This window comes from Salmo trutta, chromosome 33 (genome assembly GCF_901001165.1).
Source record: "Salmo trutta chromosome 33, fSalTru1.1, whole genome shotgun sequence".
NCBI classification, from domain to species: domain Eukaryota; kingdom Metazoa; phylum Chordata; class Actinopteri; order Salmoniformes; family Salmonidae; genus Salmo; species Salmo trutta.
This window is the reverse complement of record NC_042989.1, coordinates 30,707,581-30,723,016: the sequence shown is the minus strand read 5'-3', so window position 1 is coordinate 30,723,016 and position 15,436 is coordinate 30,707,581. Positions and strand designations below refer to the sequence as shown.

Here is a 15,436-nt window from a genome sequence, read left to right as displayed (position 1 = left end):
AGCTCTGAATATCTTTACCACAAGGCAGCTCCTATCGTCTCCTACCTGCTGTCAGGATGCACTCGCAACTACGCACTTCATCCAGGAAGCTATAGAAGAGGGATGTTTGTGTGGTCATGTGTTGCCGCTTTCCCACTTCTGTTTGTCCTTCTCTCGACGGAGAGGCCGAAGGCCGAGCGCTGACCCTGTGCCGCGCATCTACAGCTATATCACATGCTCTGTGTCGGGAGGGCCTCTGCCACGGCAGCCTGCTCCCCACGGTCGTAGCTGCACATATAGACTTCATTACCCAGACTCCCTTCTGCCTTGTTTAATCCCCCACCCCCAATCTTGCTACATTTCTCAGAAATATAGGCCTAGTGAATGAGACCCACAATCCAGTAATACCTGTACGCCATTTACAAACCAGGGTGGTGTAGAATAAACCCTAAGGCAGAAACACTGATGCCACAGCAGTCCTTTCTTTCTTTTCAGGGTGTTGGTTTGCTCTATAACATCTATAAAAATTGGATTAGAATCAAAGTCCCCCTCCCAGTACCCCCAATGAATTAGATAATTACCCCAGACTGCCCCCTTTCTTGGCGAATTTTCAACTCGCGTCACCGACTGTTTCCTTGTATGACTCCAGCATTAGGGGATTTTTTGTGTGATACCAGACAGGAACCAGACGTGTTTTGTGGGTGTCCCTCCCTGCTCCCTCCCATGCTCCTCAGCAGTTCAAAGAAGGCGTGGTGGCGACGTAACCGACTAGTTTGTGCCGAGACTAGGAGAGCTGGCTATGTGGATTAAAAAGTGCCGACCCCACACGACTGCTTTGTTTTCTCTGAGTGGGAGTCTGTGGTAGTGGGGGTCGGGTTGAAGTGTGCTGGGGTCCAAGCCACTAGACGTGCCGTCATCAAATAGTATCGTGACATGAACAATGAGGTAGGTTTGCCCCTGTCACTATACAATATGCAATCATCCAGGAAAGCCTTTTATGCCAAGGAACTAATCTAATCCCGGCATTTTGATTGCTCTTCGTCTCAGGGAGGGAAAGCACAAGTTCCCAGATTGTCAACATATATTTTTCTCATGTCCCTTATTCACCGAAACATCTGCTCTTTTTACTCATCTTGCCCAATTCCTACTCCCCTGGCCTTACGATGGCCTTGGAAACAGTGGACATAAAATACGTCTCTGTGTGTGTTGACAGAGAGGCTATTTTTTTTGTTACAAAACAAAACTAGTCTCTAGCCAATGTGATGATAGCATAGCCTAAAAATTCAAATCTATTTTAGGAAAACTACTTAAAACATTACACTGTTGTTATTCCAAGACTTCCACCCTCATTCGTTTCACAAACAGTAGAAGGAGAAAGGGAGGTTGAAATATACTCCAAACCCACAAAGAGACTGTAAAATGGACGCTCTATGAAAAGCTAATGAAATAAGAATGACCCTCCCCAGCTAATTTCTCTCCATGTTTTTGTTTGGGAGACTGTGGATAATGTGGATGGTTTTGGGAGACTGTGGATAATGTAGACGGTTTTGGGAGACTGGATAATGTAGACGGTTTTGGGAGACTGTGGATAATGTAGACGGTTTTGGGAGACTGGATAATGTAGACGGTTTTGGGAGACTGTGGATAATGTAGACGGTTTTGGGAGACTGTGGATAATGTAGACGGTTTTGGGAGACTGTGTATAATGTAGACGGTTTTGGGAGACTGTGGATAATGTAGACGGTTTTGGGAGACTGTGGATAATGTAGACGGTTTTGGGAGACTGTGGATAATGTAGACGGTTTTGGGAGACCGTGGATAATGTAGACGGTTTTTTGGGGAGATTGTGGATAATGTAGACGGTTTTTTGGGGAGACTGTGGATAATGTAGGTGTTTTTTTGGGAAGACTGTGGGTAGTGTAGTGCAAGTGCTTTAGGTATTAGGCCTCGCCTTCTCAGCTGATATCTAAGCCAGGCCCAGACGGCAGATGTGGGGGTCTGTGTTGGTCAGCCATTCTGGGGTTAATGGCTGTCTGGCAGGAATTGGCGTTTTTCTCCAGTCATGGCGGTGATACTGACAGCCAGGGGGAAGTGGGATGGTAGCAGAGCCAGAGAGGTTGTTAGTGTGGTTTGGAGGAAATATGATTCCAATATGGTCATGGATTTACTTGTAAAGCCTTAAAATAAGATCTGTGCTCGTCGTTTTCGTATTCTTTTATAGCCAATTAGATCGTACAAGGATTTTCTAGGTATTCAAGAAGTGTTAGTGTAATCACATGGTAATAAATCCACTAGTAAGAACCCAATTTTGTCCATTGGCAAAACATTTTTACGATCGCTCATATTGCTGGTTATGCTAATAACTGGTGAATTAATTCAGAAATCTGTTATTGCCATCTCTTTTTTTTAAAATAAAAATAGATATATATTTCTGCGCAACTCAAAATACTTCTCTCTGAAGTTACATGGCAACATCTAGATGCTGTAGCCTGCCCTATTTGTCATCTGACTCCGGGCCGGCTGTTTCCTGATGATAATGCATTTTAAATTTAGAGGGAATCTATCAAAATTGACAAGGAGCTTTGAAACCTTAGCCCTCTCTGTGTCCTGGGAAGTATAATGTGACTCAATCGTTCGGTCACGACCCTGCGTACTCAGATAGGATGGAGCCTGATGTCATGCATTAAAACTCATTATTTCATTCGATCTTCTCAACTGAAGCAAGGGCATCGTCAGAACCAGCAAGGGAATTCAAATTCCCAAGAAATACTTTGTTTATCCTCTGTGAAACATTCTGAGTTTGGGTGAATGTGTTATCTTGGAACAGATTCAAAGGCCCAGCAGTGTCCTATCATGCTACAGTACAGTGGTGGAAATCCCTTCTTGTTCTCTGCTCATTGGGTTAAAAGCCTCTAATTTTAGAAACTGCTGCTTCAAACAGCAGAACATACAAAAGAGTAGACTCTTTCTTGGTGAACTCTGATTCGTCATTGGTTGGAATGATGAATGCCTCAGTGAGGAAAGAATGCCTCAGTGAGGAAAGAATGCCTCAGTGAGGAAAGAATGCCTCAGTGAGGAAAGAATGCCTCAGTGAGGAAAGAATGCCTCAGTGAGGAAAGAATGCCTCAGTGAGGAAAGAATGCCTCAGTGAGGAAAGAATGCCTCAGTGAGGAAAGAATGCCTCAGTGAGGAAAGAATGCCTCAGTGAGGAAAGAGTGAATGTGTGAGAGTGATTGAGGGCTGTGTTGTGTTCAGCTGCACTTGGATTATGTCTCCGTCTGTCCCTGTGCACATGCCCAATTTCCTGACAGAGCACTCTCTCCAGATTGAAAGTGTCTGCTGAGGTGTGATGCTGCTTGATGGGCTATGTGCGTTTTGTGAATGTGAAGGCATTTCCAATGGACCTCGGATTGATCAAAGCACTGCTGTCGATATAAATGCGCATACTGGAGCTTTGACGGGGTTAGGCCGTCATTGTAAATAAGAATTTGTTCTTAACTGACTTGCCTAGTTAAATAAATAAATTGACCAGTGAGATTGATGTGAAGATGGGGTAATTTAGCAAGTATGCTACATGTTGTTCATGACCGATTTAGCATTGATTTTTTTGTGGTTGTCAACAGACCATCTTTGACGCTCCAGCTTCAAACGATTCTACAAACTTGATGTGTTACAAAATGTGTCAGATGTGTTGTGAGCAATTATCAAGATCCTAGCAAACTGGCTAATCCTCCAACACCTGCTAGGCTAAGTAAACGGACAGATTTTTTTTGTTTCTTTAAGGGCTTCAAAGATGTCTTGATCATGCTTTTCGTAAAATCTTTCGGTGAGCTTCAAACAGGGTTCTGATGTGCAGTTTAAAACACAAACGGTGTATCAATATCACACTTGCCTCCTAGCTCTGTGGATGAAGTAGGTAGGTATGATCTTCTTAGTGTTTTACAGTACATCCCTGTAGGTGTGAGAGAGCTTTATCTTAAACATATTGTTGACTTGGCTGCCTTCAGTGAAAACACATGGCGAAAGCCAGAAGCGGCATGCTCTCCAATGTTCTAAATCAGCCGTCCGTTTGGTTTGTGCCTATCCAGAAAGCCGGCAACCATCTTGCCAGAGAGGACAGTTACTCTTAGTAGTCTGCTGAATCTGAACCCATCACACCACAGTGACTTAGTCGGCACATTTCTACCTCGGCTGCCAGACCTCGCAAGTTGTTTTAGGGGCTTGTATTATTTCTCTCTCCTGTGGGGCCTCCCCTGCTGTGTTGATCGCCTACCTCTGCCAGCCATGTCTATGGCTTCAATCAAACAACACTTTGATATTGCAGCTCTAGGGCATAGCTAAGACTCCATTGACTGACTGCTGCGGAAGCTCGGTGTGTTCAGACTGCATAATTGACATAGGTAATAAAACTCTGGATCTGAGTAACATAGAGCTACAGATTGATTGATTTATATCTCTGTCCTGGTTTAATAACTCTGTCACTGCTTGGTGGTATCATCCTCAAGGAGAGAGGAAACTAGAAATCAATGGAGATCCATTTTGGATATTACAAGTCCCACAGTTGCTGCATACTTAGGGAGGGATGATGTCAGCAGAAATGCGTTTATGTCAGGGCTCTTCAACCCTGGTCCCTGGTCGTTCCAACCCTAATCTAGCGTACCTAGACTGGGGTTGGACTGAACCTGCAGGACGGTAGCTGTCCAGGAACAGGGTTGGAGAGCCCTGGTTTAGGGCATTATCACTATACCAACGTTTCCCAAACTCGGTCCTCTGGACCCCAAGGGGTGCACATTTGGCTTTTTGCCCTAACACTACACAGCTGATTCAAATGATGAAAGCTTGATGATTAGTTGATTATTTTAATCAGCTGTGTAGTGCTAGGTCAAAAACCAAAACGTGCACCACTTGGGGTCCCGAGGACCAAGTTTGGGAAACCCTGCACCCTCACGAGTCTAAATGAAATATCTATTTACATAAGCAGATATCCAGACCAGGGCTAGAAGGAGAGTGTTTGAGCTTAAGGTGATATTGGATGGAGAAAAACATTTCACAACTATGCATCTCAGGTTCCACTTTTAAAGGGGATTCACCTATATTGTGGCCTGTGTTTTGTTTCATAGCTTGCTTTGAACAATACCTCCAGTGTGGTTGAAAACCAGAGTTTCATTATGTGTGGGTTCTGGACTTTGTTTTGGTCTATGAATCCAGATGGTCTCTGTGGAGCTAATAGTATTGTGTTTTATGCGAGTCATATTTTACACTAGACTGGCTAATGACTCATTTTTTACAATAGAATGATCAATGGGAAACTCTTGGGACCAAATTGTTCAAACAAAGCTGTGGTTAGGATAACTCCATCTATATCGATGGCCTTTGGATGTTTGTTTGACAACTTCAATTGACAACTTCAATTGCTGCAAAGGATTGCTTGCCCCTTACTGACACAGTCAGCAGGCGGCAGCACTTGCAGTAAATGTTGTGTGGTAAATGCTTGTAGGCTGTCTTGGGAGAATCTTAGGAGGCCTGTGTTGTGTGACTCAGCTAGTGGTGGACAGGGAGCTAGGATTAAATGGGAATACTCAGGTGGAGATCTTGTTAGCGTCTCATGATGAGTAATTGTGTTCAGCTAGTATGATGAAGTTTTTAGATTTTGTGTTAACTGTTTTTCTCTCTTCTGGAGAAAACGGGACTTAAAAGCCACGATCAAAATGACTGTTTGAGCACTTATGGGAGAGTTATTTTTCCTTCTTTTCTGACAGAGAGGGTTATTGTAGGGAAACGTCCAGAAGTGGGATGTGGATTTGAAAGTCAATAAGGTCTCACACAGTAGGCCCAGTGGTGTCGTAACTCGGGGCAATGCCGCTGCACTGCCTCCCATTGGCCAGATCTCAGAGGTCAAGTTTAGGTAAGACGCAGCTCTCTTGCTTGGGACAAGAAACATGAACAATGGACATTAGACCGGTGGAAATCTGTCCTTTGGTCTGATGAGTCCAAATGTGAGATTTTTGGTTCCAACCGCCATGTCTTTGTGAGACACAGAGTAGGTGAACGAATGATCTCTGCAAATGTGGTTCCCACCATGAAGCATGGAGGTGTGGGGGTGCTTTGCTGGTGACACTGTCATTGATTTATTTAGAATTCAAGGCACACTTAACCAGCATGGCTTCCACAGCATTCTGCAGCGATACGCCATCCCATCTGGTTTGCGCTTAGTGGGAATAGGATTTGTTTTTCAACAGGACAATGACTCAAAACACACCTCCGGCCTGTGTAAGGGCTATTTGACCAAGAAGGAGAGTGATGGAGTGCTGCATCAGATGACCTGGCCTCCACAATCACCCAACCTCAACCCAATTGAGATGGTTTGGGATGAGTTGGACCGCAGAGTGAAGGAAAAGCAGCCAACAAGTGCTCACCATATGTGAGAACTCCTTCAAGACTGTTGGAACAGCATTCCTCATGAAGCTGGTTGAGAGAATGCCAAGAGTGTGCAAAGCTGTCATCAAGGCAAAGGGTGGCTACTTCAAAGAATCTCAAATATAAAATATTTTGAATTGTTTTAATACTTTTTTTGGTTACTACATGATTCAATATGTGTAATTACATAGTGTTGAAGTCTTCACTATTATTCTACAATGTAGAAAATTGTAAAAAAATTAATAAACTTGAATGAGTAGGTGTGTCCAAACTTTTGACTGGTACTATAGGTTGCCTTTCTTGTGTCAGTAAGAGGCCAATAAACACACCGTCAGCTTTTGCCCACTCCATGAAATACAAAACCAGCAAAAACGGAGCACAGAGCACTTCTAAGGCCCGAGTACTGGGAGATACTGAATGACATTCTGGATATAAAACATCACAGAGCCTTTTCTAACATAACATTGATTCGGGCTTAGTTGTTCTCTCTCATGGCTAGCAGTGTAGCGTGGGGAATACTGTTTATGTTTATCTGTGGAAACTGAACGTAGCTTCTTTGCCTGGGTTATTTTGCAGTTTTAGTAGATTCAGACTGAGGCAAAGATGATGATCTGTTGAATGCCGTGAGATTGGGAACAAGGGCAGAGTGGCGCCGGGTGGACCTACTTAGTGAAGCACAAACCAATCCCCCGGTGACCCTCTAATCATCGGTCGGTTTCTTAGTACAGTGGTGCATTGTCTCAGCTGGAGTCAGACAGCGTGTGTGTGTATGTGTAATGTAAGTGCATTAGTGTGTGTGTGAGGCAATTAGCTTGTGTGTTAGCTTTGTGAGTTGATTTCTGTGCATGCTTTGTAGTGCTGAGCGATTAGTGCCTTTTGAGGTCTGTTAGGTTTCAGTTCGATTTATAAAAAAAAAAGATCATGATTTCGGTTTCGATTTGAATTTTTTTTTCAACATGAAATGCACTATGCATTATGGGGGTTGAATGCTATAACACAGAATAAAACAATATAAGTCCCATGATGGAAGTGACTGTCCATGACTGCTTGCCACTTATTAACCATCACTTATTAACCATCACTTATTCACAGTACTTTACTATAATAAAATATTGCAGATGTTGTGTATATTACATTTGATTTATTTGATTACGTTATTATTTCATTAATGAAATAATAGCAGGCGTGAAAGAAACAGACTGGGCATGTACAGTAGCTGCACAATGGATTATGGTCATTGTAGTTAATTATCACGTTTTCTGCAGTAAACTGTGTAGAACATTGGCCTGTTGGAAACTACAACTCCCTGCTACAAATCAGATCATGCCTGAATTGTTTGATCTCTAGAGACTCTGTGCATTGAGCTCACAGAAGAAGAAAAAAACAAAATGGAATTCAAGTAGTTGAACCTACATTGATCAATTGGTAGTTTAAAAAAAATAAAAATTACCAACATTTTGATTAATCGCTCAGCACTAATGTGTTTGATCTACAGTACATCTTATAGTATCTAGTATCTCTACTTGCACATTCATCTTCTGCACATCTATCACTCCAGTGTTTAATTGCTAAATTGTAATTATTTCTCCACTATAGCCTATTTATTGCCTTACCTCCCTTATCTTACCTCCTCTGCACACACTGTATATAGACTTTTTTTTATATTGTGTTATTGACTGTATGTTTGTTTATTCCATGTAACTCTGTGTTGTTGTTTGTGTCGCACTGCTTTGCTTTATCTTGGCCAGGTCGCAGTTGTAAATGAGAACTTGTTCTCAACTAGCCTACCTGGTTAAATAAAGGTGAAATAAAATAAATCAAAATGATAGAATAGGCTAGTTGTTGGTGTGAGACAGCATCAACCTGACCTACCTCCATAGCTGAACTGGTCCCTGATTTGAACAGGCCTCCTGTGGTCTGTATGGATTCCTCCTGCACTCCTCTCTCTCCTTCCTTCCCTCTCCCCTCTTCCACCAGACTGGAGATCAGTTGGATCTATTTATAGTATTGTCTTTAATAATGAATCACCTGCAGACAGACAGGAGGCTGTGCCGTGCCTCGTCTCACACTCTCTCACACACAGATGCAAGTCACACACACCTGCTACCCACACACACACACCTGTGGGGCGGCAGGTAGCATAGCAGTTAAGAGCATTGGGCCAATAACCGAAAGGTTGCTGGTTTGGATCCCTGAGCCGGCAAGGTGGAAAAATCTGCCCTTGAGCAAGACAGTTAACCTCTAACAACATCTTCTCCCCGGGCGCTCAGATTCAGAGGGGTTGGGTTAAATGGGGAAGACACATTTCGGTTGATCCATTCAGTTGTGCAACTGAGTAGGTATCCCCTTTCCCTGTGTCCACATTGGCTTTTGGCAAGAGGACCGCTATCAATGCCAGAGATAAGAGAAACCCTCCATCCTTTAATCACTAAATCAGGAAACAAAAGTACCTCAGAGCTCACAACATTACTGCCATCCAATATTACCCTTGGAAGTAATTCAAGCACGGCAAAATCAATGCTACAGTTTCTGTGCCATATGGATTCAATTGTGATTTTGAACTGACAAGAACTGGACTTCCTTTCTCTCTTCCCTCTTTCTGTCTCCTTTCCTCCCTCCAGGCGCTGGATGTGGACCGCAGTGTGCTGTACAAGATGAAGAAGTCAGTCAAGGCCATCTACACCTCAGGTCTGGGTGAGTGAGAGGTTTATGCTCATTTACAGTTAAAACACCATACCTCTCTCTATGGTCTGGAGGTTGACAAGGGTTAGCGGTTAATGCTATCTTTGGTTAAAGCTGTCAGGGTCTGGGTGACCGAAAGGTCTATCTAATGAAAGGTCAGGGTTCAGAGCCACCTGTGAAGATCATTTTAGAAAGTCAAAAAGCTTGTGCATTCGGAAAGTATTCAGACTTCTTGACTTTTTACACATTTTGTTACATTACAGCCTTATTCTAAAATGTATTCAATAGTTTTTCCCCCCCCAATCAATCTACACAATACCCCATAATGACAAAGCAAAAATAGTTTTTTTAGAAATATTTGCAAATGTATCAAAAAAACACAAAAAAACTATCACATTTACTTAAATATTCAGACCCTTTACTCAGTACTTTGTTGAAGCACCTTTGGCAGAGATTACAGCCTCGAGTCTTCTTGGGTATGACACTACAAGCTTGGCACACCTGTATTTGGGGAGTTTCTCCAATTCTTCTCTGCAGATCGTTTCAAGCTCTGTCAGGTTGGATGGGGAGTGTCGCTGCACTGCTATTTTCAGGTCTCTCCAGAGATGTTCGTTCAGGTTCAAGTCCGGGCTTTGGCTGGGCCACTCAAGGACATTCAGAGACTTGTTCCGAAGCCACTCCTGGCATTGTCTTTGTTGTGTGCTTAGGGTTGTTGTCATGTTGGAAGGCAAACCTTCGCCTCAGTCTTTCATCAAGGCTCTCTATACTTTGCTCCGTTCATCTTTGCCTCAATCCTGACTAGTCTCCCTTTCCCTGCCGTTGAAAAACATCCCCACAGCATGATGCTGCCACCACCATGCTTCACCGTAGGGATGGTGCCAGGTTTCTTCCAGACATGCCACTTGGCATTCAGGCCAAAGAGTTCAATCTTGGTTTCATCAGACCAGAGAATCTTGTTTCTCGTGGTCTGAGAGACTTTAGGTGCCTTTTGGTAAACTCCAAGCGGGCTGTCATGTGGCTTTTACTGAGGAGTGGCTTCCATCTAGCCACTCTACCATAAAGGCCTGATTGATGGAGTGTTGCAGAGATGGTTGTCCTTTTGGAAGGTTCTCCCATCTCCACAGAGGAACTCTGGAGTTTTGTCAGTGACCATCGGGTTCTTGGTCACCTCCCTGACCAAGGCCCTTCTCCCCCGATTGTTCAGTTTGGCGGGGTGGCCAGCTCTAGGAAGAGTCTTGGTGGTTCCAAACTTTTTCCATTTAAGAATGATGGCGGCCACTGTGTTCTTTGGGACCTTCAATGCTGCAGACATTTTTTGGTACCCTTCCCCAGATCTGTGCCTGGACACAATCCTGTCTCGGAGCTCTTCGGACAATTCCTTTGACCTCATGGCTTGGTTTTTGCTCTGACATGCACTGTCAACTGTGGGACCTTATATAGACAGGTGTGTGGACAGGATTTGGAAAGATAATCAATTGAATTTAGCACATGTGGACTGCAATCAAGTTGTAGAAACATCTCAAGGATGATCAATGGAAACAGGATGCACCTTAGCTCAATTTTGAGTCTCGTAGGAAAGGGTCTGAATATTTATGTAGATACGGCATTTCTGTTTTTTAAATTTATAATACATTTGCAAAAATGTCAAAATCTGTCCATTTGATGAGGGGGGGGGAAATACTTATCCAATTTTAGAATAAGGCTGAACCTAACAATGTGGAAAAGGTCAAAGTTCAACGGGTCTGAATACTTTCCGAATGTAGCCGTATCTAGGAAAACCAAAGTTCCAAAGGCTGGGCCTAATATATTGTATATGAGGTCATAGAATAAGTTTTGTAGTGATGCCTATGTTGATGATGTAAAGAATGTTTCCTGGTCTGTGGTGTGTAATGAGGAGCACTTGACACATTTATGAAATTGCTTATTCCAGTTACTAATAAGCATGCACCCATTAAGAACATGACTGTGATAACTGTTAAATCCACATGGATTGATGACAAATTGTATGGTTGAGAGGGATGAGAAAAGGAATGGCCAATAAGTCTGGCTGCACAACCGATTGGCAAACGTACTGCAAATTGAGTCATGCGACTAAACTGAATAAAAAGGACAAACTATACTATGAAACAAAGATACAATCACTCTTTATATAATGTAAGAAACTTTGCCTGTGTGTCTATGTATGCGGATGACTCACGTCAGCCACTGGGGCGCGAGTGACGCCTCAGCCACTGGGGCGCGAGTGACGCCTCAGCCACTGGGGGGGGGTGGCGAGTGACGCCTCAGCCACTGGGGGGGGGTGGCGAGTGACGCGTCAGCCACTGGGGGGGCGAGTGAAATGACTGCAACACTTAAAGAACTGCAGTTAGTTTTAGAATGAGCTGTCTATTTAAACAACTAGCACACAGCTCGGACACCCATGCATACCCCACAAGACATGCCACCAGAGGTCTCTTCACAGTCCCCAAATCCATAACAGACAATGGGAGGCGCACAGTACTACATAGAGCCATGACTACATGGAAGTCTATTCCACATCAGGTAATTGATGCAAGCAGTAGAATCAGATTCAGAAAACAGATAGAAATACAGCTTATAGAACAGCGGGGACTGGGAAGAGAGACACACACAGGTACAGACACACACGCACACACGCTAGCACACACACTCTACACACTATCATTGTAATGGTGGCATTATGCATTCTGTATTGTAGATAAGTAGTGGTGTAATAATGTTGTACTGTTTTTTATATTTTGTTTTATCCACAAGTTTCCTGGGGAGGTTACTGGGGAAATGATTATGGGTGGCACTTCCAGCAGGAAGTAGCGAAGTACTGCGTTTGGCCCGGCGGTGTTTTTGGTTTTAGAAGCTAGCCAACTGGGATAAGCAATAATCAATGTCCTGTTCGTGGTTGTACATACAACCAGACAAAACTTAATGATTGGCTTAAATTGGAGGGCTTCGACCATAAACCTAAAACTAAATCAGAATGTTCTTGTCAGAGATGATACAGATTCCATCGCCTCCCAAATGACGACGAAGCGTAAAGAAATTGGCTCAAAAACTTAAACTTAAAAAAGCTCCCAAAAGTTGTATGTTTGCTCGTTTCACTTTGTTGATAAGACGCCAACGCAGGATAACCCACACCCAACGCTCTTTCTGGGTTATGAGAGGCCACCAGAGAAGAGACGCCGCCTCAGCAGGAGGGTTGACAGACATGTCACAAGAACAGGTATGTCGACTAGTTTTGATATTGTGTGTTTGTCTTCAGTTTTTGTTACTAGAATCTGACTACGATACCTTCTAGTCAGGGTCTGAAATGAATCTCTTAAATCTCTACCAGCCACTTTTTTTTTTTTAAATCCACCACAATATGGTACATATTGTGGAACCTTAATAACCTCTTAGGTTAATTTATAATAATATTAATAGAAGAATATCTGCCATGGTGGCACGTGACCTGAAATGTTTACCTGCCACAGCCAACATTTACCCTGTATTTGGTAGGTGTTAATTTCATTCCCTGTTCTAGCTAATAGATACAGAATATTTATTTTGAAAATATTAAACCTAGTCTATGTATCCCACTGGGTTTAGAGTGCTTATTTGCAGTAGAGAATACTCTGATAAACGCTATAAGGCACAGGGAGTTTAAAATGTTTTTAAAAGTATCCCTAATTAGTGTATTTGCTTTTCCAGATCCTTATCAAATAATCTCATGAACTAATCATCTATATTCATATTCAACTAATCATCACCTGCAGATGAGCCTGGTGTGGTGGAGGTTTCTGAGGAGCCAGGTCCTATTTCAAAGACCTTCCATGATGCCCAAACACAGTGGTCAGACCCAGCAATGGAGGACCACAACTACTCCAAAGGGCCTATCATCACATGTGGCATGATAACGTGCACCAGCCCCTGAGAGGTCACTGTCTGTTGCAGATGTTACATTGAAAGATGATGCAGACTGTCTGCTGTACACAGAGATTCCACTACAGATGTTACATTGAAAGATGATGCAGACTGTCTGCTGTACACAGGGATTCCACTACAGATGTTACATTGAAAGATGATGCAGACTGTCTGCTGTACACAGGGATTCCAATACTATAATTCAACACTCGTGTGTCTTGCTTCCAAGGTTTTGCCCCCACATCATCAACAATGCCGGTTGTAGACCAAATTCTGTTGACACTAATGAAACTTAGACAGAACTTTGTTATAGCTGATTTAACAAGACTCTTCAAAAGGTCACCCGGTCAGGTCAGTAAAACAGTGAAATTCTGGATAGATGCCATTGCTGTGCACACCAAGGATCTCATTCCATGGCTGCCTCGTGAGATGATAAAGGCTACTATGCCACAAGCTTTTCAGAAGAGTTTTTCAAACACAACTTGTTATTGATTGCACAGAAAGTGTTTTGCAGAAGGCTAAATATCTGGACTCAAGAACTGAATCTTACAGTCACTGCTATGGCAGTAATACTGTGAAATATCTCGTATCAACTGGTCCATCAGGAATGGTTATGTTCATTTCAGAGGCTTATGGTGGGAAATGTAGCGATAGGTTCATAACACAGAACTCAGGGTTTCTCCACCATTTGCATGCTGGAGATGAGGTGATGGGGGGCCGTGGCTTCACAATTAGGGTCTTGCTAGAGGAATGGAATGTACGCTTGGTCTTACCAGCATTTACACGCAAGCAATGCCAGTTGACAAATGAGCAGGTCACTCGCACACGACGCATTGCTAATGTCCGTATCCATGTGGAACGAGCAATAAGGCGTCTTAAGGTGTACAAGATTGTCTCACAAACTGCCTATTAGTTTGGTCCCTAAAATTGACAACATACTTAACATCTGTGCAGCTCTTGTAAATCTCAGAGGGGAGCTTATAGACACAATGTCTAACACAATCAACCTAACTAACAACATGCACTGATCGTTTATTTATTCCAAAAATGTGCATCACTTTATTCCTATTAATGAACTGCAAAACATTGTCAGCATTTGTAACATTCTTTTATATTCCAACTGTTAGCTGCATTTGTTTTAAATCATTGTTTTGTTATTGTTTTGTCAGCTCGCACAACTGCCTGTACCAACATGCCTATTTTAACTGCTTCTGTCCTATGAAAAATAAACTGGTGAGAGATCATTACACTGTGTTTGTAGGTATATCTCTTAATGAATTGATTATCTAATATATTAGTATCTTATGTATTTAATATATATTTATTAAAACAGTACTTCATGAAGTAAGTGCATGCTAAAACTAATTGAATTGTGTTTGCCCCGCATATTCAATCTTCTGCTCACCCACATTTACTTAAAGAGACCAGGTACTTTGGGCAGAGATGTATCTCCTTGTCAGCCAAATCATCAGCCAACCTAGGTAGCATGTGTAAAAAGTAGAACTTCTGCAGTTGTTGCACATGTGCATCTGTGTCGTCTTCTATGTGCTCGCTTGGTGTCCAGACAACCAGCTTGCAGCTCTGTAGGCCCAGGTATATCATGGTCGCTTGGTGTCCAGACAACCAGCTTGCAGCTCTGTAGGCCCAGGTATATCATGGTCGCTTGGTGTCCAGACAACCAGCTTGCAGCTCTGTAGGCCCAGGTATATCATGGTCGCTTGGTGTCCAGACAACCAGCTTGCAGCTCTGTAGGCCCAGGTATATCATGGTCGCTTGGTGTCCAGACAACCAGCTTGCAGCTCTGTGGGCCCAGGTATATCATGGTCGCTTGGTGTCCAGACAACCAGCTTGCAGCTCTGTGGGCCCAGGTATATCATAGTCACTTTTGTCTGAAAGAAGGAATAAGAAAGCACATTGCCACAAAATTCTGATTAGTATGAGTTTACAATACAATGTTCAATACTTGTAATAATAATCTATTTTCTTGAATACATTTTTACCCATCTGAAGGTAGTATCCATCTTTTCCATTGGGGTGAATTAGGTACTGTCCATCATCCAAGCTTTTGATGTCACCATTTGGCTGACTCAGAAATTCTGTCAGATGTGGAACTTTTGAAGGGGCACTTGATCTCAAGGAGCTGTGTTGCATCAAGGATCCCATCTGGGCTGGCTCCCAACCAAGGATGGTCAGGGTGTACCATCAGGCCTCTGTTCTCCACAACATGCCCTCTACTCTCCAGGAGTGGGATGACATTGACTTCATTTTCTTTGCCATGCTTTGTTGCTGTATTCAAATCAAATCCAATTTTATTGGTTGCATACACATGGTTAGCAGATGTTAATGCGAGTGTAGCGAAATGCTTGTGCTTCTGGTTCTGACCGTGCATTAATATCTAACAAGTCATCTAACAATTACACAACAACTACCTTATACACACAAG

At 42.9% G+C, this 15,436-nt stretch overlaps 1 protein-coding gene and 1 long non-coding RNA gene across 7 annotated transcripts in view; both read left to right on the top strand.

The window, feature by feature from the left end:
- The window catches only part of LOC115172827 (arf-GAP with SH3 domain, ANK repeat and PH domain-containing protein 2), a 101,709-nt gene that overhangs the window by 20,622 nt on the left and 65,651 nt on the right, over nucleotides 1-15,436 (top strand). For all 6 annotated transcript variants that reach the window (XM_029730617.1, XM_029730613.1, XM_029730614.1 and 3 more), the window contains exon 2: nucleotides 9,018-9,090. In XM_029730617.1, coding sequence (XP_029586477.1) covers nucleotides 9,018-9,090 — 73 coding nt within the window. The remainder of the gene's footprint in view (nucleotides 1-9,017; nucleotides 9,091-15,436) is intronic.
- LOC115172828 (uncharacterized) lies at nucleotides 11,932-14,240 on the top strand. Its single transcript, XR_003871501.1, has 2 exons — nucleotides 11,932-12,313; nucleotides 12,846-14,240. It is a non-coding gene; the product is annotated as an uncharacterized LOC115172828 (long non-coding RNA).